This window comes from Ambystoma mexicanum, chromosome 3q, assembly GCF_040938575.1.
Source record: "Ambystoma mexicanum isolate Mex_15411 chromosome 3q, UKY_AmexF1_1, whole genome shotgun sequence".
Lineage (NCBI taxonomy): Eukaryota > Metazoa > Chordata > Amphibia > Caudata > Ambystomatidae > Ambystoma > Ambystoma mexicanum.
In genome coordinates this window covers 277,980,625-278,003,684 of record NC_090926.1, presented here as the reverse complement: position 1 = coordinate 278,003,684, position 23,060 = coordinate 277,980,625, and the positions used below count along the sequence as shown (strand labels likewise).

At 45.4% G+C, this 23,060-nt stretch overlaps 1 protein-coding gene across 3 annotated transcripts in view; it reads left to right on the top strand.

Annotated features, from left to right (window-relative positions):
- LOC138582453 (E3 ubiquitin-protein ligase DTX3L-like) overlaps positions 1–23,060 on the top strand; it is a 484,811-nt gene that overhangs the window by 153,667 nt on the left and 308,084 nt on the right. For all 3 annotated transcript variants that reach the window (XM_069653761.1, XM_069653759.1, XM_069653760.1), the window contains one exon: positions 19,464–19,656. In XM_069653761.1, coding sequence (XP_069509862.1) covers positions 19,464–19,656 — 193 coding nt within the window. The remainder of the gene's footprint in view (positions 1–19,463; positions 19,657–23,060) is intronic.

The window sequence follows — 23,060 nt, the reverse complement described above, 5'->3', positions numbered from 1 at the left end:
CCACAATGCTCGACAGCCGGTAAGTGATGGTTTAAGGGAAAGCGTGAAGTATGGCGAAGCGCAACCTTAAACGGACTGTTTTTTCGATGTCTACCCTTGTTTTCTGTTTTTCCTTACAGGCGCTGCTGTCGACGATGGAGCGGATCGTGCTGCGGTACCAAGATGAAGATTTCGGCATTCCGGAAAGTGTAAAGATGAATACTTGGTTCGCCGAAGAGATGTACACGTAAGAAAAGCTTCCCCCAGTTGGTAAGTATGCTGGCAGGAAGCAGGATGTCCAGGAAGCAGAATCCTCAAAGGTAAGTCTGACCTCAGGCCATGGTGAGCGTTACGCTGTTTGCAAGTTCAGAATAACGCGAAACGTCTGTCTTGAGGATCGGGGCAGCTTATGTAGCTGTGATCGTGGGCACGCCCATTAGGGCCGGTTTACCAGCCACACCCTGCCACTCCTAGAGAGTGAGCATGTGCGAAGGTAATCCATTAATAGCTAAAACAGACTTTTGCCTGAACAGGTAACCAATGCATGCTCCTTCTTCCCTCAACACATGGTCTCTGCGATTTAGTTCCTTTGTGACCCTCACTGCCCCATTCTGAACCACCTGAAGACGATGCAAATCTGTTGTAGTAATGCCTGTCAAAAGGCTACCACAGTAATCCAGTTTTGAGCAGATTATGGCTCTTGCCTATCTCAGAGATAAGGGGTCAAAGGTGACAAAACAGCTTAATAGAGTGAAAAGACAAGGAAACTAAGCTTCTCACTTGAGCCTTCATACTAAGGTTCTTATCTAGGATGACACCTAGCTTCTTGACCTTACACTTTACCTCGATGACACATTTATCTATACTGAAGTTCCTGTACATTGGACCTACCTTTCCAAATTGGTGTCAGAGCCAGCAAGCATGGGTTCCGTGTTGGCACTATTAAGAGCAAGGCCATTAGCCACCATCCACTTTTGGATCTTCAAATTGATTTTGTTGATGAATAATTCATCATCGCAATGAGTTCCTGAAATCGGGATAACACATTGCATGTCGTCGGCGTAATTGTCAAACGTAATCCCTTCTTGTTCCAACATAAAGAAAAAGGGAATCATAAAAATATTACAGAAACAAGGGGATACGCAGGCTCCTTGAGGTACTCCAAATAGTAAAGGGGATGGATTAGCCTCTGCGAATCACTTGCCACCCTTACCTGCATGCCACTTAAAAAAAAAGAGAGCCATTGGACAGCTTGAGGCGAGAAGTTGACAATTTCCCTCAACCTGATGGACAAGATGGAATGGTCCACCAGGCCGAAAGCCACTGAAAGTTCTAAGATCATTAATAAGGCAGTTTGACCTTTATCCATGCTTTGATGTAAATGAGATTTTAGGGCTAAGAGAGCCGTCTCCAACCAGATTTAAATTTATGTAAAATCTGATTTAAATTTTTTTTTTTTAACATGTTAATTTTCAACTGGTTGCAGAAATTAATACATACAAGCATATCTGAGCAATACAAAGACCCCCCCCAATTCCTGTCAGGCAAGACTTGAGTAATCATAGTCTGAAGACCCGATGTTCTCCCCCACCCTCCCATGCCCTCCTCCCCTCACCATCTCCAGCTCAGCTCTCCCCCAGGTCCACCTGGGTGGGCCCGAGCCGTTTGTTGCCCAAGTGTAGGGCCCATCTGGCCGATTGGGGCTTGTGAGTCATCGCTGGGAAGTTCTGATCATAGTCTAGGAGCGGTGCCCAAATGTCTGCGAATCGGTGCAAAAAGCCATAAATTTCTCTGCAACCAGAATGTCCCAGAGTTTGCTCCACCAGAGATTCATTGAGGGGCCCTCGGGAGTCTTCCAGGTCTGGGCTATTGTGATTTTCCCGGCCAGTAGGAGTTGTGTGAGGAATTTGGCTGTTTTCCCTGATTTCGGGTAGAGCCCTGGAGCTGGGAAGCCTGGTAGGATGATTTCTGGCTCCCTGGGGATCACCACCTGGACAATATCGTCTAAAGTAAAAATGCGTTGTGTCCAGAAAGCTTTCACGGTCGGACACGACCACCACATATGAAGGTACGATCCATGCTGGCCACACAAGCGCCAACAGCGGGGGTCAAGGGACCGGTTGAAGTGATGCAGGCGTAGTGGAGCGTAGTACAAACGCATAAGCAGTTTATGGGCACATTCCCGGTTCGTAATGCAGAAAGAGGAAGAATGAGTTCTAGTCCATATGCCCACCCATGTTTGGTCCTCTAGTGGATGCCCCAGGTTTGCCTCCCATTGTGCCATATAGGGGGCTCTTGTGGTGAGGATATCCTCCTCTAACAATTTATATAGAGTGGAGATTATCCTCTGGAGCGCTGCTCCTTTAAAGTAACCTTAAGCGGCCTAGGGGTTCGTATCGCTGCTTGACAGGTTTGGGGGTGGGAGCAACAGTGTCGAAGTTGCACATAGGAGAACCTGTCCGTCTCCATTAGCTGGAAGGCTGTTTTGCATTGTTCAAAGGAGCGGGGTTGGTCATTCTCAGAGTTGGCCTAGGGATTCAAGCACCCCCGTCGTCCAGTTTCTAAAGTTCAGTGGATGGGACCCAGGAGAGAAGGCTGGGTTATGGAAGACTGGAGAGGAAGGACCCAGACCACGCAGGATGCTTTTATGTTTTAACGCTCAGTTCCATGTTCTGAGAGTGTGATTGGTGGAAGTTAAGGTCGCAACCCAGGTTCGGCGCAGTGGGGGCAGAATATTTGGAAGAAAGTGAAGGGGGAGAGGTAGCCGGGATTGCTCCAATTCCACCCATTTTGGACATCTTGAAGTCAGGACCCAAGCGCGTGTGTTTGCCAATTGAGCTGCCACCTGGTATTTACGTAGGTCGGGGACCCCCAGGCCTTCTAATCTAGAGTTGCCCATCATGGTTTTTTGAGAGATCCTTGCCTTCCTACCCCTCCAGATAAACCAAAGCATTTTCTCTGCATGCGTTGGATGGGGGGGCAGTGGAATCGTGGTGGGGAGAAAGGAGCAGGCATATAGGAATCGTGGAAGGAGGTTAATCTTGCAGGCAGTGATACGCCCAATGAACAAGATCTCTTTTGAGGTCCATCGTTCAAGGTCCCTCTCCAGCTCTTTAAATAGTGGGGAAAGTATGCTAGATATACGTCGCTGGGGCGGGCAGGGATTCGGACCCCCAGGTACCGGATAGATTTTTCACTCCATTGGATCGGGCATAGGGGTTCCAGGATCTCCCGCTCCCTGGGTTCCAAGCCTATCTCTAAGGCGGCTGATTTCTCAAAATTGATGGCAAAGCCAGCCACCCTCACAAATCTGCAAAGCTCCCTAAGGGGACGTTAGCAAGGGGCGAATGTCTGTTATGGATAACAGCAGGTCATCCGCATAGAGTCAAATCTTATGTTGGGAGGCTCCAATGAGGAGACCTTTGATGTCTGGGTCCAGTCAGAACCTCAGGGCGAAGGGTTCCATTACCAATGCAAATAGCAGCAGGGATAGGGGACGGCCGGCTTAACCGCACAGGTTAAGGGAATCGGGTCGGATAGATTATCGTTGCCCCTGAGAAGAGGTTTAGGGGATTGGTAGTTTGCCAGAACTAACTTTCGAATGGTTGGGCCAAAGTGAAAGGCTTCCAAGGTAAGTTGTAGAAAGGCCCAGTCTACCTTGTCAAAAGCCTTGGAAGCGTCCAAAGCCAGCAGCGCCAGTTTATGCGATGTCCCCCAGGTTCAAGTCCCTACCAATATTATCCCCAGTTGACCTATGCATTATGAAACCTTTTTGGTCTGGATCTATCAGCTTGGGTAGGACCTTCGGCAGGCGGTTTGCTAGGACCTTTGAGTAGATGTTGGCGTCAATGTTTGGCAAAGAAATGGGTCTGTATAAGCCATTGTCCCTGGGGTTTAAGCAAGAGGATGGTCATAGATTCCTGCATTGATGGTCAGATTGATCCTGAAATCTCTAATGAGTTGAAGAGGGCTGTCAATGGGGCTACTATTTGGGGGTGAAACACTTTGTTGTGAATCCGTCTGGGCCTGGAGCTCTAGGTTTGAGAGACTTAATGGCTGATTCAACCTCCTCACCTGTGATTCGAGCGTCCATATCGTCCCTGTTGGGCTCTTCCAGTCGCGGAAGAGCGGCCTCCTACCTCTGTTGCTCTGTCTGGACTTGGGGAGACGCTGACATTGTCTCGGAAAGCTGGGCTACCGCTAGCTTAAGTTTATCTTATTCAGCTTACTGGTCCTTGCCCTGGGGGTAGCAGAGGCGCACTATAGTGTTTTTCCTCTTTGCCTTCACTAGTTTGTCCACCAGGAGTTTGTTTGCCTTGTTGTTCCTAGCATAATAGCCCTGTTTGGTTTTGGTCAATAAGTGCGCTGTTTCCTCTGCATAGTGGGCCTCCTGTTTTTTCCGGTCAGTTTGTAGGACGCGCTGAGTCCTCGGGGGACCAGCCCTTGCATTTATGATTGGCCTCTGCTTTTTGAACCTCTACTTCCAGATCCATACGGGTTTATTATTTGCGCTTGTGGAATGCTGCCTACTGTGTGATTAGCTCCCCCCGTACCACTGCTTTCATCGCGTCCCAAGTGTTAGCTGGGGAGGTGTCTTCAGTCGGATTCTCCCAAAGGAATTTCCTGATCATTGTGGCTATGCAATCCCTTAGCAGCATTTAATTCAGAATGAGGTCCTATAAGTTCTAATGGCGTTGAGGGGGCGGATCAGGGTTATGGGCGGATAAGGGTTATGGGCTTGGATGGTCAGCGTAACCGGAGCATGGGCTGAGAGTACCCACGTCCCTATTGTCACGTCGTCCGCTGAGGACAAAACTTGCAGGGAGGCCAGGAAGAGATCGATCTGAAGAAGTTTCTGTGCACATGTGAGAAGAAAGAAAACTCCTTTTCGCTGGGGTGACATACTCTCCATGTATCCACCACCCCTAGGGTTCAAAACAGCTGAAGGCTTGTAGCAAGCTTAAAGTCTCGGGAGTTTGGGGGTGCGATCTGCCCTTTGCAGCGTCAGGGACCCCGTTGAAGTCACCTCCCATGTTGATTTGGCCCTCGACAGCGGGAAGGAGGGTTTTGCCCAGTGCTTGGTAGAAGGCATCCTGTCTTTCATTAGGGGCGTAAACCGAGACTAGGGAGTAGAGTTGACCGAGTATAATGCCTTTGACTGCCGTATAGCGGCCCTCTGGTCTCAAAAATCTGATTATTATTAAGGAAGAGCGAGATCTGATTATATGCTACTCTGTCCAAAATTTTCTACAGAAACATGCTATTGGTTATTGGTCGGTAGTTAGATGGCGTGAGGGGGCAGAGCTTAGATTTGTTTTTAATAGAGGTATACTCCAAGCATTTGTTTTAGAACATCAGGAACACTATGCTGACCAAAAGATTCACAAATTTTGTGAGCGCAGGGATTAAGGTGGGAGCACATTGCTTAATCATGATTGACGAGCAGGGATCACCCCAAATTCAAAATCTTCATCTCCCTATCCTTAGTTGGTTGCGAGAGGACATTGATCTCTAAAGCCGCTTTATTAAAAGATTCTTTTTTCTCTTCAACAGAGTCTTTAATTTTCTCTAACTTGCTAAACATAGCCTCCTGAATATTTGAGCACCAAAGATTGTTTTTCAAAATAGGATCTTTGCGCAGGACTTTGTACATGTTCTTGCTCTTTTAATATCTTGAAAAGTTCTTTTGTGTGTGACTTAGCGTTACCAATTCTGACATTCAAAGACTCCTGTTTCTCTGCCATCATAGCTGATTTAAAAGTGCCAACGGCTTTTTTTATAAGCTTCAAGACTGGATGGATCTCGACATTGTCGCCAAGCATAGAACAATTTCATTTTACTGGATTTTAGCTCCGCAAGGTTATAAGTAAACCATGCGTTACTTATACGTTTAGACTGAAATTTGACCTTTGCAGGGGCTAGCTTTTTTGTTGTGTGAAGTGAATTAGCAAAGGTTCTGGTGATTTCCTCCAGACTTCCTATATTCCTAATCTCGACATTCAAAGACCTGGCCCACAAGCTCAAATTATCTAATGTCAGTCTCTTGCGGCTTCTAACAATTTGAGAGACTCTAGACTCCTTCAGTCTCTTTGTAAAGTAATCCATGTGAATCTGAAAGAATATACAAAAGATGATCCGACCATGGACATGGTAGGATTTTGCTATCAGACAGCATCAAATTGTGGGAGGAGACCCAATCCAAAGTATGTCCCTTAATATGCGTGGGCTCTCTTATGAAATGGACGAAACCCAACAAGTCTAATGAGGTCTCCATAATCCCTACATTGGTGTCCACATCACTGCCTAACCAAAGATTAAAATCACCCAACCATAGAAGTTCAGTATTAGGTTTAAGGAAAGACAATAAACAATGAAAGGTAGGTGCTGAGGTCGGGGCTCTATTGAGCAATAAAAGGTTAAGTGTAGTTTCAGCACTAATGCCCACTTTAACCAAAACGGATTCAACTCCTGGAATAGCATCCCCATTAACCTTATTTTCCCAGGTTTTTAGTTCTGATTTAATAATGAGGGCCACTCCTTCCCCCCCTCGCATCTGTCCTGCCTTATCATGCAGTATCCCTCTGGGACTCCTGATGTCAGCGAAGGCCCGGCGGCCTCATAACTCCAGGTCTCCTTGAGGGCACAAACATCCAAATCATCTTCCTCTATAAGAGTGGACACTTCCATAGCATGTTTGAGCAATTACCAGCATGAATCTCAGCCTACAGGACAAAGGTCTAACTGATTTACTATTCTCTCGTGAACTCTGGGCTTGAATGATCCCATAGTTCCTGGGACTATTGGACACCTTAGACTGTGTCTGGATATTTACAGTTTTGTCTAGAGGGGAGTTTAACTGCAACGCATGATGAAGCACTTGTTTTGATTGACACCTCTCAACCCAACCTGTCTCCACACGGGTCTTGAAAGCTACCTCATGGGATGTGATGGTATTGAGGGGGTAAAAACACACATTATGGGTGCTTGGTGCTTGTTTGCAAGCATGTATGGTACCAGCGGTGCTACCTCTACCATTTCATCTTCCAACCGGTCTTTATATACAGACTCTACTGTGGGCAAAATATGATTTAGGGAGTGACAGTCTAATAAATGAATTTTCGATATGGACTCCTCACTCATAACATTATGCTTTAGGGACTGGGACACACTTCTAGCATTCAGTCTTTGCCTAGCCATCTGAATCGCCTGGGGAACTTCAAGAATTCCCATAATAGACAAGGTATTACTTACCAAACAGAGAATAAACCTGATCCCTGACTCCTGTGATGAACCGGAACAAACCAGCTCCTATGCACCGGAAACTACAAATGTAGCTGGGGACTGTAGTTCTCAGGTGTCAGACAACCTGTGAGCTGCCGTGACACACAAAATCCCGAAGTTAGCTAAAATAAAGGCTGACTACAGCATGTTGCTCTATAAAATACAATTTAGATATACACATTTTTTTTTTATTAAACAATTTTTATTAATGTTCCACCAAACCAAATTTGCAGTGCATATTATATCATTTCAAATTTACATCACCCAATAACCTCCCACCCACCCAAGCCTACTCTTCTACACATTCTGTTTCTTCATCTTGCAACTGGAGTCCTTCTCCCGTGTTCTCTACTGGGTCCCGGTCGCTCGACCAATCTTGCGTGGGCCCAAATAACGTAGCTAGTAAATGTTTCCAGGCTGTCAAGGTTTCATCAAGGTTTCTTCTTCCTCCTCCCCACCAGAGTTGCTAGCCTCCTGCCATACTGCAGTTTCAGCTTCTGCCCATTTCTGGAGGTCTTTGCACCCCACTTCTATTTGCAGACTGTGGCATGCTTTCCATCCCATAGCGACTCTGCGCTTCGCAAGTATGTATGCCAGATCTTTTAATTTGCTAACATGCTTAAGTTTACGTGGTCTGGGAAACCCTCCTATCAAGCATGCCCACGCTGTTTCTACCGTTATCTTAACCCCCTTTTCCTCGAGCCTATGTGCTACTTCTCGCCAGAATCTCTCAATTACTGGACACGCCCAAAACATGTGCACCATTCCGGCATGCTCTTCGTCACATTTAGGGCATGATTGTCATCCTGCATTTTTAAATTTAGCTATCCTCTGGGGTGTCATATAAGCTCTATGGGTTACATATAATTGTATTTGCTGCAACCTTGCATTTCTTGACACTTTCATATGGTATCCTTGGGCCCGCTCCCACATCCCATCAGTCATAGGGGCACCCACCTCTTCTTCCCAGTCCTGCCTCAGTTGTACCAGTTCTTTCCCCACTCTGGACATCACCATCTCATATATTCTAGATATCTCATGCCCTCCTTCTGCTATGTCATATATTATGTTCAAGGTGGCGTCCGGTTGATCTTCTAGTACTATCTCGGACCATGTCTCTTTGATCCGCCGCACCACCCCATGGTACGTGATGTATTGTCCCGTATGTAACCCTGTTTCCTCCACCAGCCTCTCAAATTCTATTATCTTCCCCTCTTGCCATATATCTCCCATAGTTGCTATCCCTACTGGTTCCCAATGCTTCCTAATCATCTTCATTAGTTGGCTGTCTTTTCCCACCAGTGCAACTAGTGGCACTTGCAGGGAACACGGGGACGAGTTCTCCATTACCTGACAGACCCTCTGCCATATTTCCCATCCCAATATCATCATCTTCGGGCGCTCTTTCATATCTGCTTTGGGCAGCCACATAATTTCTTGTAAGAAGAATGGGGCACATTCCAGTCTAAACAGCCTAGATTCCGAGGTTGGATCTTCTGATAGCCATTTTGCCACGTATTGTAGTTGGCTTGCTAGATAGTACATTTCGTAGTTTGGCAGTTTTATCCCCCCTTTATCATGTGAATTTTGTTGCTTCCAAAGGGCTATTCTATTCCTTGTCCCACTCCATAGGAAATCCCTACTTATGCTATGTAGTCGAACAAAGAATCGCCTTGGTATGAAGTGTGGTATATTGCTAAAGTAATGCAGTAGTCTTGGCAGGACCACCATTTTCAGCATTGCCCCTCTCCCATCATCGCCAAGGGAAGCTTTGTCCAGAACTTCATGCTATTTTCAAAGCTCTGGATCGCTTTCTCAGTATTGTGCAGGTGCTTTACCTCCACTGTATGGTAAATATCTATTCCAAGATACCTAAACGTGTTGACCTCCCATGGTATTTGTAAGACAGGTAATTGTTCTAGAAAGGTCCCTTTGTAACTGCCCAGCGGAAATATACATGATTTTTTGGGATTCACTGCTATACTGGATATCAACGCAAATTGCTCCATCACCTCTAGCACGTATTGGAGGTTTTCCTCGGGGTAACATAAATACAACAGTATATCGTCTGCATACAGGGAGATTAAATGCGGCTCCCCTTTTATGGTGATTCCTATTACATTTTACTGCTGCCTTAGGTATATCGCCAGGGGCTCTAGGGCTAAGATATAAAGCATGGGGGACCACGGGCATCCCTGCCTAGTACCCCTACTAAGTTGTCATCTCTCTGATATTATTGCTCCCATTTCAACCCTAGCTAGCGGTGCGCTATATAATAGTTGGACCCATTTAGATACCCAGGCCCTATCCCATAATTGGTCAGGGCTGCAATCAGCCAAGGCATTTGACTGAGTCAAAGGCTTTTATTGCGTCTAATGATACAATTGCCATCTCGCCTGCCTCTCCATTCGCATGTTCAATATCTCGATTGAGTCGTCTATGATTGTTGGTTATGTTCCTGTTCGGGACATACTCGGTCTGGTCGGGGTGTATTAGTTTAGTGATAACTTTCCTGATCCTGTTGGCTAGGACCGCTGTAAGTATTTTGCTATCCTGATTTAGCATTGACAGTGGTCTAAATGATCCACAATCCTTGGCAGGCTTATTGGGTTTCGGGAGTGGTATGATTATTGCCTCTCATAGGGTCTCTGGCAGCCTTCCCATTTCATAAGCCTCATTTAACATCGCTAAGAGCGGGGGAGCACCTACTTTCTGTACATTTGATAAAATTCACTCGGGAGTCCATCGGCCCCCGGGGTCTTGCTGGTGGGTAGTTGCACTACTACCTCCTCTAGTTCTTCTAGGGTAATCGGGGCATCTAGCTCCTCCCACTCTTCTGCGCTGATTTGTGGCAAGCCTATATCTTCCAGCGTGTCACTTATTTTCCTGCAATCACTTCCCTCTTCATCTCCGTATAGGGTTTGGTAATAGTCTACGAACTCTCTATTAACGCCTTCCTGGGTGTCCACTGTGCACCCGCCGTACTTTGCTATTATTCTGATTGTGAGTCTGGGGGGTCTCGTTTTTATATAACCATGCCAATGTTTTTCCTGGCTTATCACCTCCAGCATGCTGCCTCTCTATGTACTTTTTATAGTTCAGATAACACAATCTCTCCCAACATCCAACGCGCTTCTACTGCGATCTGAGTATCGTTTCATTCTCTTCCTTCGTGGTGCGTCCCCTTCTCAGCGCTGTTTCTAATTCTTTTTCTGCTTCCTGTAGTTCAATTAATATCCCTCCTTGCATTCCTTTGGACTTAGCTATGGCTATCCCCCTTACCACCACTTTAAAAGCTTCCCATAGCGTACCAGCTGTCTCAACACTACCAGCGTTGATCTCAAAGTAGCTTATTATTTCGTCTCTCAGATCCTCCCTAAACATTGTATCTTTCAACGCCTCAGCTCGGAGGTGCCAAATCGGTATCCTTGCTCTTGGTGGTTGGTATTGCCATTCCAGTACCAGCGGTGAGTTGTCCGATAGGACCCTCACTTTGTATTCTGTTTGTGCTATCTCCACCATCAGCTCTTGTGTAACAAACATATAATCCAGCCTAGTATGCACGTTTTGTGGGGCCGAGTAATGTGAATATTGTCTCTCCTGCATGTGACGCACCCTCAAACCCAAAGTCTGTCAGTAGTGTCTGCAACGCTCTGGCCGCAGGAGTGGGCCTATCTATTTTGCTAACTGATCTGTCAATTCTCGGGTTTAGCGCACAGTTGAAGTCTCCTCCCCAGATCATTGCCCCCCCCCCAAGCACCTGCCAAGTTTACTGTACAAGGACCTAAAGTATGCCGCTGTATCTTGGTTCGGGGCATATGTATTAATACTGCTTATTTCTTTGTTTTCCACCAAACCTCTTATCATGACCATCCTCCCATCTGCCTCCACCGTGGATTGCAGCAGCTGGAACGGGACATGCGGTGCAAACCAGGTAATCAAACCTCTAGCATAAGCTGAATATGTAGCACCTACAACAGTCCCTTTCCATTTCTTTCGGATCATCTCTAATTTTTCTTGCGTGACGTGAGTCTCGAGGCTATATCTATTTTCTGTCTGTGCAAAGACATCATAACCTTATTCCTCTTCAGGTAGCTATTGAGCCCTCTAATATCCTACGTGATAATTTTAAGGTCCCCCATTATCTGGTAGTATCCCACTCCCCCTCCTGCAAGTGCAGTCTCCGTCCAAAATTTTCCTTTTCGCGTGTAGGCCCATGTAGGCTCGGTCCCCAACTAATAATATGACACCTAACTCCCCAACACCCTCCTCAACTCCCTTCCCGACCCCCTCCCCATCCCCCTTCCCAACTTGCCCCAACTGAATATCCACCCCACTGCTACTCCCCGTCCCTCCCAACTGTTGCCCAGCTCCCTCCCTGGATCTCGGGCACCCCCGCATCTAGCCCTTTCCACAGCAATTGCCCGCACTCGGGGCTCAGCAGGGGTGAAAACGCCCTAGTGGCTCCTCTCCTCACTCTATCTACTGGGGGTAGGTCGTATCCTTCCTGTGTCTCCTGCTTTAACCATCGCATTAGGTGCACCGTTGAAAACTTTCAACTGTGCAGTCTATATTCCAGTCCAATATGTCCAATTTTTACACATCATGATCAATTAATGCAATCATGTGGGTCTGCACCCATTATTTTTACTATTGAGTGTCTCACCCACTTCTCTCTTGCCCGAATACCTGTGGCATGACTTCGTGTCACTTATCATGTTCATCTCGTCTCTGTTCTTCTTCACCCTCCGGGCAGCCCTAGGCGTCCAGCCAGTTCGTCGCGTCTTCGGGGGTGTCAAAAAAGTATGTTTTGCCTTTATGTAATATCTTGTTTTGCAGGGTAGAAGAGCATATATTTAACTCTGGCTGTGCACAGTCTCCTTTTTATTGCTACATATCCGTAGCATTATCTCTGCACCTGCATGGTGTAGTCGGGGTATGCTGTGATGGTCGCCGACACCCCCTTGTTATCGTTTCCCTTTCCTAATAAAACTCCAGGAGCTTCTCCGATCCTTGTAAATCAGGATCTTCGCTATGATCGGGCGGGGCCCCAGGTTGCGGTTTCCTGGATAATCATGTTCTCCACATAGTCCGTTGGATCTTGGCCCTCTTCTCCCTCCGGTAGGTCAACCACGCGAATGTTATTGTGTCTCGCTCTCCCTTCGGCCTCTTCTGCTCAATTCTCCAGGTTGGACACTTGTTGCTTTAGTATGTGGACCTCCTTAACATTGTTAGTGCTGGTGTCTGTATTATTTTTCACAGCGCTTTCAAGGCTAGTCGTCCTCTCTGCGAGCGGTCTCATGTGTTATCGCAATAGGTTGGCCACTATTCCCACTGCGTCTATTTTAGTTTCCAGTGTCGCTTTCAGGTCCGCCATCGCTGATCCCCATGAGGATTTTAGTTCCGTGATGGCCGCAAGGATTGCATGGTCATCTCTCGGAGGGACAATATCTGCAGGTGTGCTCGTCGGGGTGTGCGCTGGGGTGGTCGGGGTCTGCTGTGATTTAGCGAATATGTCCATCGTTCGTTGTTTGGCCTTCGCTTTCCCCCCTTTCATAGACATTGTTCTCCTCAGTTCCTTCTCTAGATTACACGTTCTTGGCCGTGCTGCGATTCTTGTTCTACCCACCAGCCTCTTTTGCTTGGCCACGGGCCTTTTGGTGTGCTTCCTGCCGTGTAAACGCACAATGGCACAGTTCACCCGGTGGGGAGTTTCTTCCTGTGTGGTTTTGTTCTTGTATACTTCGCCAAGTCTTCTTCAGGGTGTTAGGGCACCTTATATTAGCTGGCCTGTGGTCTCACTTGCAGCAGAACACTACCCTCAATGTGCTCCTGCCACACCAGCCTTCCTTCTCAGTAGTTCTCGTGGTAATGTCTGTACCTTCTCGTCCCTTAGGCTTTCACCTGCTTTTGGTATCTGCTATTATCGCCGGCTTTCATTGTGCTGTGTTCTGCTCATTTACCCAGGGGTCCGAGTGTCGGCAGCATGTGGTCACCACCCGTTGCTGTTGAACATCAATTTCAATGGGCCATTGTCTTGTGCCTGTGCCATCTCCACGTTGCCTTTGGACACTCTTGTGTCCCTCCGCTCTGCTGGCCTGCACCCGGCTTTTAGTGGCGCTGAATAGCTGTCCACTCACCCTGTGCCCTGTAATGCACCATCGTCTTCCCCTCCATCCGCTTGGTGTGTCGGCTTGCCTGCTGCGGTGTGTCTAGCAGCATGCCCTCTTGTTTATATCTTTTATTTTCTTCATATGGCGTCCATAGGGCTCAGCTTGCATACACAGAAAATAATCATCCGGGTGTTTCAGTAACGCTTTTGCGTTGAGTTCGCTTGGCTGCTATATTGTATCCAGCTCACCTTCAGTCTAGTTTGGTGCCGCGGTGATTGTCAATTTCAGTTTCAATTAGTAGGCTCAGCAGTGGGTGTTCGGGCCGCGTATACACCCGCCGACGTGCCCCTCTGTGTGTTTTGTTTTACATCAAGCAGGCAGTTCGCCTTAACGGCCGTCTGGCCTACTATCTTCTGCAGCTTTTCTCTGTGTTAGGTTTTCGTTTCCTGCCCCTCCCGGACCGCTTCCCTTATCGTGTGTGTCTCCCAGTAGTGTGCTCATTCGAGTCCAGCCCTCGGATCCTTCAACGGGCCGCAGTTGCGATCCTTCGCGGTGTAAGGGTGCAGAATCCGAGCCCATCCGCACATCCGGCTGGCATTTCTTTAATTCCAGGCGTCAGGGCTGCAAATTTGTTTCGCAGACCTCATCTCCACGCCCGCTAGGCAGAACTGAGACCCGTGTCGCATATATGTATTCGTCGCCGGCCCCCCTCCGCACCGCTGTTATTGTTCCTTTTTATATTCTGCGCTTTCTTCCGTGAGCGGGGTCTGTTTGCTGTCACGAAGCACTTTTGATCAGGGTCTCGGTGCGTTCACACGGAGGATAGTCCTTTGTTCTGCCGTGGGTGCCATTTTGTATCCTCCAACTTGTTTTTCTAGTTATCTTCTCCGGCTCATATTTCAATGATCCTTCTGCGATTGTCTTCCGTTTCTTGACCGCTGCATCCTGTTCGTGTTCACACACCTGCAGCTTCAAAAACGGCGTCACTGCGCCACCTCCTAGTGCATTTTATTCAGGATCCGTTGCGGATCAGCAGGAGCACTCCGAGAATACGCCTTACACTGTGGCCATGTAGCCACGCCTCCCAGATATACACATTTAAAGTTAAAACTTCCTCCAAAATCACAAATTGAACTGTTCTAAAATCAAAGCTGACCAACACAAACAATTCTACAAATTTTAAAATGTTCTAAAAGTAAATGGTAGCAAAGAGCATGTAGAGTGGACTGACTAATGCACGTTTCTGATCAATGTACATACATTTCATCATAGCATGTACTGTGAGGGAACATGATATGTTTTGAAATATTCTGAGAAAGCAAGGCATATTGTGCGAACATTCTTGTCTTGCGTGAAAGCCATCCTAATTCTGCCAAAAATGAAAACATTTGTCATGCTATCTCCATAGTCAAGGCTGTATTCTCTGTGCTGACATCTATTCGCTGTTCAGCTGCGTTCAGCATTTTAGCATTGGCACAGGAACAGATTTTAGCGCTTAGAAAATAGAACTTGTGCTGTACAAAATAACAAGTATAAATACATGATATCTTTCTGCATGGCTCTCAGCAAATGTTGATCCATGAAAGCTCGGAACAAACCATACTGCTAAACAGAGTTTACATTGATGAATGAATGGATTAGCTTTATGCTAACCAAGAAAATGCAGATTCACGTAGAAGCATTTGAGAGAAGCAGGGATCCTTGGGGCAATACGCAGGAACATCCGGAACTGCAAGGCCACTGTTAACCAAATCAAAACAACATATGCCACAGACCCAGCCTCCGCAACACTGGGTGCAATTAAGGAGTCATTTGACAGCATCAGAGAGGCAGCTAAGAGGGAGCGGAAATTCCTTGATAATCCACTAGCTACTAGGCAGTATGGTGAGGGTGAGCGTCCGGGCAACCTACTAACTAGGCTGGTGCAGCATGAGGAGGGCGGTCGCCACATTCCATTAATTGAGGATCCCGGTGGGAGGCTGGTCCACACTGAAACAGAAGTGAATGAGGTATTCCGGACCTTCTATGCAACACTTTATACTAAAAGTGGCTAGGCCCCTGATACAGCTATAGACACATTCCTGGACGGCTTACCGCTGTCGGTACTCTCGGATGGCTCCAGGGATGCTCACGACTGTCCCATGGAAGTAGGAGATATCTTGTGCTATCAATGCTTTGCCTTCCAACTGGGCCCCAGGCCCTGACGGACTCACCATCGACTTTTACAAATGTTATAAATCCATCTTTGCTCCCCACTTAGCTGCCCTTTGGGACAAGTCCTGCATTAAGAGGGAGTTGCCCCTGACGCTTAGAGATGCATTGGTAACGGTCCTTCTCAAGCCTGGTAAATCCGCCATGCAATGTGGCTCATATTGACCCTTATCGCTGATTAACTGCGACGTTAACATCGCCAAAGTGCTTGCCCTACACCTAATACATGCTGATCATTCCGGATTCTTCCCGGCCGCTCCATGGCCCAAAATCTCTGGCTCTTATTTAACATCCTAGCCCAAATTGATCCTGAGGTTAGGGCCGTGGCTGCTCTGCTGGATGTCCAGAGGGCCTTTGATTCTGTTTCCTGGCGCTTCCTCTGGGCGGTGCTCAGGAAATGCAACTTTGGTCCCCGTTTTGTGTTATGGATACAAATACTCTACACCAAATCTGTGGCCAGTGTCTACACAAATGGCCGACTCTCACGACAGTTTGACATTTGAAGGGGACTAGACATGGGTGCCCTTTTTCTCCACTTATCTTTGCAGTCGTTACGGAACCCCTAGCCGACCTGCTGCGGCATAAACACTCACACAGGGGATACGGCTAACTGGCTCGTATATGCCAAGGACCCTGAACGTAATTTCAACCCCATTATGCGCGATGTTCTCCACTTCAGCTTCCTGTCTGTCCTCCGGGTCAACCGGACTAAGTCGGAGCTTTTCCCCTTAACCAATACCACTACAGCCTAGACGGATCTAATGGGTTTTGCCTGGGCGCCTTAGGAGATAAAATGCCTTGGGATTACGATCACGAGGCGCTGAGACTCGTTATACGATCGAAACTTTGGGTCCTATTTGCAACAACTCAGGCCGAATCTGCTCACTTGGGCTAAGCTACCTATCACACTCGCCAGTGAGGTATCTCTCCTTAAGATGGTAACGTTGCCGCAAATACTGTATCGCTTCTTAAACGGTCCTCTATGGCCCGGTGAAGTGCTGTTCACTGAGCTCAGAACTGCAATAAATGGCTATCTATGGCTTTCCAGCACGGTAAGACTTAAGTGGTCCACATTTGTGAGATCACATAGCCAGGGTGGAATAGCAGCCCAAGACTTTGAGAAATACTGGCTGGCAGCCCAGGCCCAATACGCGGCATACTGGGCCGCGGAGGGCCCACCGCTACCACATGTGAAAATTGAGCAGCTTACTGCCGGTCTGAGAGAACTCCGCTCGCTGACCTTACCCACCCTGTGGAAGGACTCCGGTTCACCCAGTCCTGTGGCCACCGCTGCACTGGCTTGGGACAAAATCGGGAGGCAGACTGGCGCCCCCCGCCCTTTTAACAGTGACCTACCTCTGTGGAACCACATCCCTAGGTTCCCCAGGATAAGCAGAGCTGCAATGGCAAGCTAGGCTGCTGACAGCCACTCTACTTTAGGTGATATGTACGTACATGGTTCCTTTGTGACTTGGCGGGATTTGCGTGGGCAGCCAAGCAGGCGGTCCTCCAGATGGCTGCAGTACCCGGGACTTCCCCTCTCAGCCCCAAGACGAACCTCTGTTGGCACTGGTGTCGGGAAACGTGGTACCCACAGGAGTGGTGTCAGTTCTTTTTAGGCAGTTCCAAGACCGGATCAACAAAACACTTACTAAGTTCAGGGAGGCATAGGGCAGGGACCGAAGTGTTGACATAACCGATGAGGGCTGAGAGGCCATGTGAAGACGTGCCCGTGAGGTTTCCTTAAATGCTATGTTTTGCCTGATTCAGTTCAAGGTCTTGCACCGGTTTCACTACACCCCTGCGATACTCCACATCATGTCCCGAGACCAATCGCCACTTTGCCCCAGGTGTCACTCTGACAATGCAGGATACCTCCACACGATCTGTGCCTGCCATGAAATCTGAGTTCTGGGTAAATGTCTGTACAGCTATATCTTTGATGCTTGAATGTACTGTAGACCCGACCCCCATTAACTGCCTATTGCATGAATTCCCGTCGCTTCACGGAGGCGGCTGTAAACTTGCAAGTCTCTGTATGCTTCTTGCAGTACGTTGTATTCTGGTGTTGTGGCTCAGATCGGCCTCCCCCACAATAAGGCAATGGCTCTGCAATGTCACTTGGGCATCATATACTGAGGAGCTTTGGTCCTCTCTGCAGCCACCCGGTTGCAAGCCTCGGGACATATGGCCGCCCTTCCAATCTTATCTACAGGAGCTGGCGGCCGAAGGTGGTGTGGACATGGATCCGCCCGACCCCACTGCCCCCTCGGGCACTGTTTGTCGCGGCTGCTGCCATCCATCAACCTGTGAATTAATGCTTTATCTTAAAATATGTTAGTGTGTATAATTTACCTGTGAAATGCTGCTAATATGTGTATCAATACCCCCCTGTGTACTGTTCTGGTCTGACTGTCCTCGTTACCTTGTCAAGCAATAATAAATCAAGTTTTTTTGTTTTTTTTTAAAGAAGTGAGAAAACCTGGCAGAAGAGTATATCGGGTATCCTAACAAAATACAGACTAACAGCCAAGTTGTTTTGTATACCAGTTGCATTGTTGATCACTAGAAACTTAAAGAAACTTAAGGAACTGATGTTCTTGAAATATAAAACACTGTGATGAGAAATCCAGGGGAAGGGAGCCACCCTCTGGAACAAGGAACTCTATCTTCTGGAACTTTTGTGTTGAAGCTACGTATTTCCTTTTTGAAAATGTAACCACTTAAGGCCAAAGGCATTACCCTTTTCACCTTAAAGTTAATTTTGTTAGAATGTTAGGAGCAGAATAGTACTTTAGACACAGGACGGTTTTGCTTTGAACATTCTGACACTGACAGACCCTTAGTTTTGGTTTTAGGTAGGGCAACACCTCTTAAAGAAGGGACAGAGAGGCAGTTCCCAACCCCCCTTTTATTTTAATAAGTCTTTGACCAAAACCATTAATCCCTTTGTTTTGAGTCTCATTCCTGGCTCCTCACAAATGGTTATTGAAACTATGAGGTACGTGGTAAGATTTTCCAAAATGACGCATGCTGTACACTAAGGGAATGAGAGTAGCTGCAGCTGTCAAGTTACCATGCTTATCCATAAGTGGTATCGTAACCTTCCAAAAGTCAAGTTTGGAAGTATTTGCAGTGGTTAGCGTATTACCAGTAGTTTTGTTCCAGAAGAAGATTGTATTCCTCTAACCATATTACAGAACTAAACATACTTTTAAATGTTTTGTTCTGTAAATGCAATGGATTTCAGTCCAGGAAAGGCCATGGGGAAGTTAAACTTCTATATATATAAATTCAGTGATATTTTGTGATGGTCCGTCAAAGGGAAAGGGAAGGAGGGGTAACAAATGTTTCGTTTCCAATTTGCGTCTGCAAAGGTCTCTTTGCTGATAGAAGAGATGTTGTTGACCTGGAGCCATGTATGATTTAAGGTTGTCTGATCATGTGTGGCTTTTAATTTGGATTTGAACTGATATGGGTTATTTATGTGGTCTAGTTTAGTTAGCGCGGCCCATGGTAAGCTTTTCTCTTACTTTGCAAACCTATCCATATTTTCGGAATTTAAAAAAAGGTGTCCCTCTCCTGAGGAAAAGATTGAGTGGAGAACGTCTGTTTAAGTTAAATTATTCATGTAAAGGAAACCCGTCCATAAGCTCGGATTGTACTGAGGCACCAGCAGGGCCTTTTCAAATGGGAATTTTGTGAACTTAACATACTGTGCTTCCAGGGGAGCTGCAGATGTAACATTCCCTTTCCGAATTGTGTTTAGAATTTGTGCTCTATGCGACCTGATTCCCACGGTTAGCTAAATGTGGAGTGGGCTTCCAGATGAGAGCTTTTTAGATTTATTACCTGTTATTTTCCTTTTTCTTACTGCAGGATATTGACCAGCAATGCACTGGGATGCACCAACTCCTGTTCAGAGGTTTAACCCATAATAAAATGGAAGACAAACGTAAAAAAATACAAATAAAGCTTCAAAGTCTTTGTCAGAATCTTCTGCTGGGAGAGGTACAGGAAGTATTTTGGAATGAGTTGCACTGTGTAAAAGTGAACGTGAAATGCGTCGCAGGTAAGAATTGCTTTCAAGCATTCGAGAACTAAGAACATGTTAAATCTCTTAATTTCACACCTTTTCCTAAAAAGCTCACAAATATGTTCAGTGGTCATAAAATACTTCAAGCAATGATCCACACATGTATTTAACACCAGGGCTTTAAGTGGGCAGGGGCAGGCTGGGACAGACCCTATGCACATGGCTGTGACTCTGGGTACGGGACTATCGATTGATAAAATACGTTCAGGGAAGCGTGTGCTTGGTAATGCAGGACAGCAGGCATCCTTCTAAAGCCAGAATGTGTCCGAATTAGTGTCCAAATTAGTATATATATATATATATATATAAGTATCCCAACGGGCATAATGTGGACGAGGAGTTGTATACCTTTGTGGGAACTTAATTGTATTAATTACATCAGTTTCTTTATGTACCTACATACGCCTCTTTTTTCTTTTCTGTGCCATGTTATTTGATCCTGGTCTTCTATTAATGATATACTGCTTCTTGTTCCCCTTTTTTTCACTCATTTTACTTATTTGTAAAAATGTTTACTGATCTGGCCTGGAAGTGCATATTTTTTTAATGTTCGTTCACTTATTTGGTGAACTTTGGCTGTTATGTCCCTATCTTTCTTTTGTCTTTAGGGGGTTCGAAGTTCGTGAGTCCATGATTGTATTTGTACCCGGATACTCTAGTGGTTGATATTGCTCCTCCATTGCCCAACTCTTTGTATTTTATTCATAATAAGCTCCAATACCATGCTATGCATTTGTACTGTATTATTACCATATCCTTTTCAACTAGGCTATGCTGCTTAGAGTGACAAGTTTATGACCTTTTGCATTTGCATTTTACACAGCAGCCTGCAACTGGTTTTTATCTTAAAGACTGCATTCATTGATTGCTCAACTATGAATAGTGCACTTGCACCTTATGTTCATCCAACCATTCTAAACAGGCTGTACTGCTAGTGTGACAGGTTTACGATCCACTGCACTTGCACTTTACATTGTAGTTTGCTACATGTTTTATTGATAAGGCTGTATGTACAGATTATGCTGCTTAGAGTGATAAGTTTATGACCTCTTGCATTTGCACTTTATACAGCAGCCTGCAACTGGTGTTTACCTTAAAGACTGCATTCATTGATTGCTTAACTGTGAATAGTGCACTTGCACTTTATGTTCACCCGATTATTCTAAACAGGCTGTACTGCTAGTGTGACAGGTTTACGACCTACTGCACTTGCACTTTACATTGTAGTTCGCCACATGTTTTATTAATAAGGCTGTATATACAGATTATTTTTAAATCCTTAATGTCATGCTTATGTTAACTCTGTTGATTAGGCTACCTGGCGAGAATCATGTATTTTGGATTTAATGCACTTGCACTTTACATTTTTGTTTGCTACTTGTCTTTATTTTTAAGGTTGCATATAGGTATGTTCGAGCTGTGTTCCTATCATGTATTATATATTATATACTGCTATTATTAGCACAGATATGCACTTGCATTTCTTAAATGTATATCTTTTATATTTTTCATGTGGGTTTTTAATGCACTTCGCATTTTATTGCTCTGTCTAAGCCTGCACTCTCTATGGTTAATGCAGCATTTGACTACACTCTAAAATGGCCGCCATGGTGGCTTGCATGGTTGTGAGCCCAGTCTTGGTGGCAACATGGAAGAAGGACCAATCTGCAATATCTACCTTCATTGTTTACTCGTCCTCCTAACGTGATCAAGCGCTCAGGGAAGCGCGAAACGCGTCGTTAAGGACACTGCCTAGGCGTCCTGTATTGTCTGCTGTGTGTGCTTGCCTCATATTTATATTTTTGCACTTTCCATTAAACTCGATCTTTTTTCATCCAGTTGGATTCAAGTTTTTTTATTTTTGTTGGGATTTACTGACTTCATGCATGGAGTGCAGGTTTTTCTATCCTCCATGTGGTAACATATATATATATATATATACTAATACTAATACTATATAGTGTTATATATATATATATACACTATATATATATATATATATATATACTAATACTAATACTATATAGTGTTATATATATATATACACTATATATATATATATATATATATATATATATATATATATAACTTGTGGTTTGCAGTCATTTTACTTTTAGGGTGTTATTCTAAATCATAATAAATCTATGGGAAAGTCAGTGTGCTGTATCTGCTCAGAACGTTTTCAGGCTTGTTTCACTGCCATGGATATGTCCTATTAAAAAATGTGTATTCATTCTTATGTTCCCAAAATGTTCTTTGATTTTATGAAAAGCAGCAAGTAGCTTACATTGGTGCTTTCTCACGTGTGCTCTCATGGGTGATTTCAGGGCTAGCTCAAGATGCATGGGGGCTTGTGGTGCCACTTCCAACGATTAAGATGGATTTTCAGAATCAACCCTCCGGGTTGGATTTTGGGAGCCCACCCTATAATGGTGAACAGGTAGACACTGAGTACTAGCCAAACCCAATCAGGGTAAGGTAGCAGAGCAGCAAGGCTTACTCTCGGGAGGACTGAGAGAGTGGTCTAGAGCTCTGAGTCCTACCAGAACAACACCAATAATTAATGTTAGACAGGTAAGTACAAAAATATACAATTATTTATTTTGCCTTTAAAATGCACATTAAGCAAGTAAAACATCTAGTCAAATATTGTTGCACACTTAATATGAAATAGATATATAGATTATATTAGGAGAAGAAAGCAAGCTTATACGTCAGTAGCCAGTGAAACACCTGCAAGTACTTATGAAGTGAAGTAAGGTCACTTGGAATAACCACAGATTAGTTCCCCTAACACTTAATGAGTCCAACTCTGAGATGGTTTGTCCCGTAAAGTCACCCGTTCCAAAGTTATACTTCAAAGGTAGGTTTATTAAAAGATTAGATGATGCCAGTGGTTATGATCACAAGGTCAAAAAGGTAATTAAAGATCAGGTAAGTACATTTATTCCATCCAAGTCACTAGGATAGGCCTAGGAAGGGATTGTTTTTTTTTTTTAAACTTTATTTACAAAACTATAAAATCACATACATTACAATGCACTCCATAAGACATTTAAAGTACTTGAAACCATCAAAACACATTTTTTTTAAAACAACTAATTACATTGAAGCATATAACCACACATAGCCCCCAGCCTAATTCACCACATCCCCAGTCACCTCCCCCAGCCCCTATTTACATAAGTACAACACCAAGTCTAGTATAGCTGAAGAAATTTACCCCACATTTTCTCAAATAAAACCAATTTCCCTTCCCTTCTGTAAAGTGTCCTCTCCATAGCCGCCAAGTCATGCATTTCAGTCAACCATGTCTCAATATTCAGAGTCAATACCGACTTCCAGTTCCGCAAAACAATTTTCTTACCGATCATTGCCCC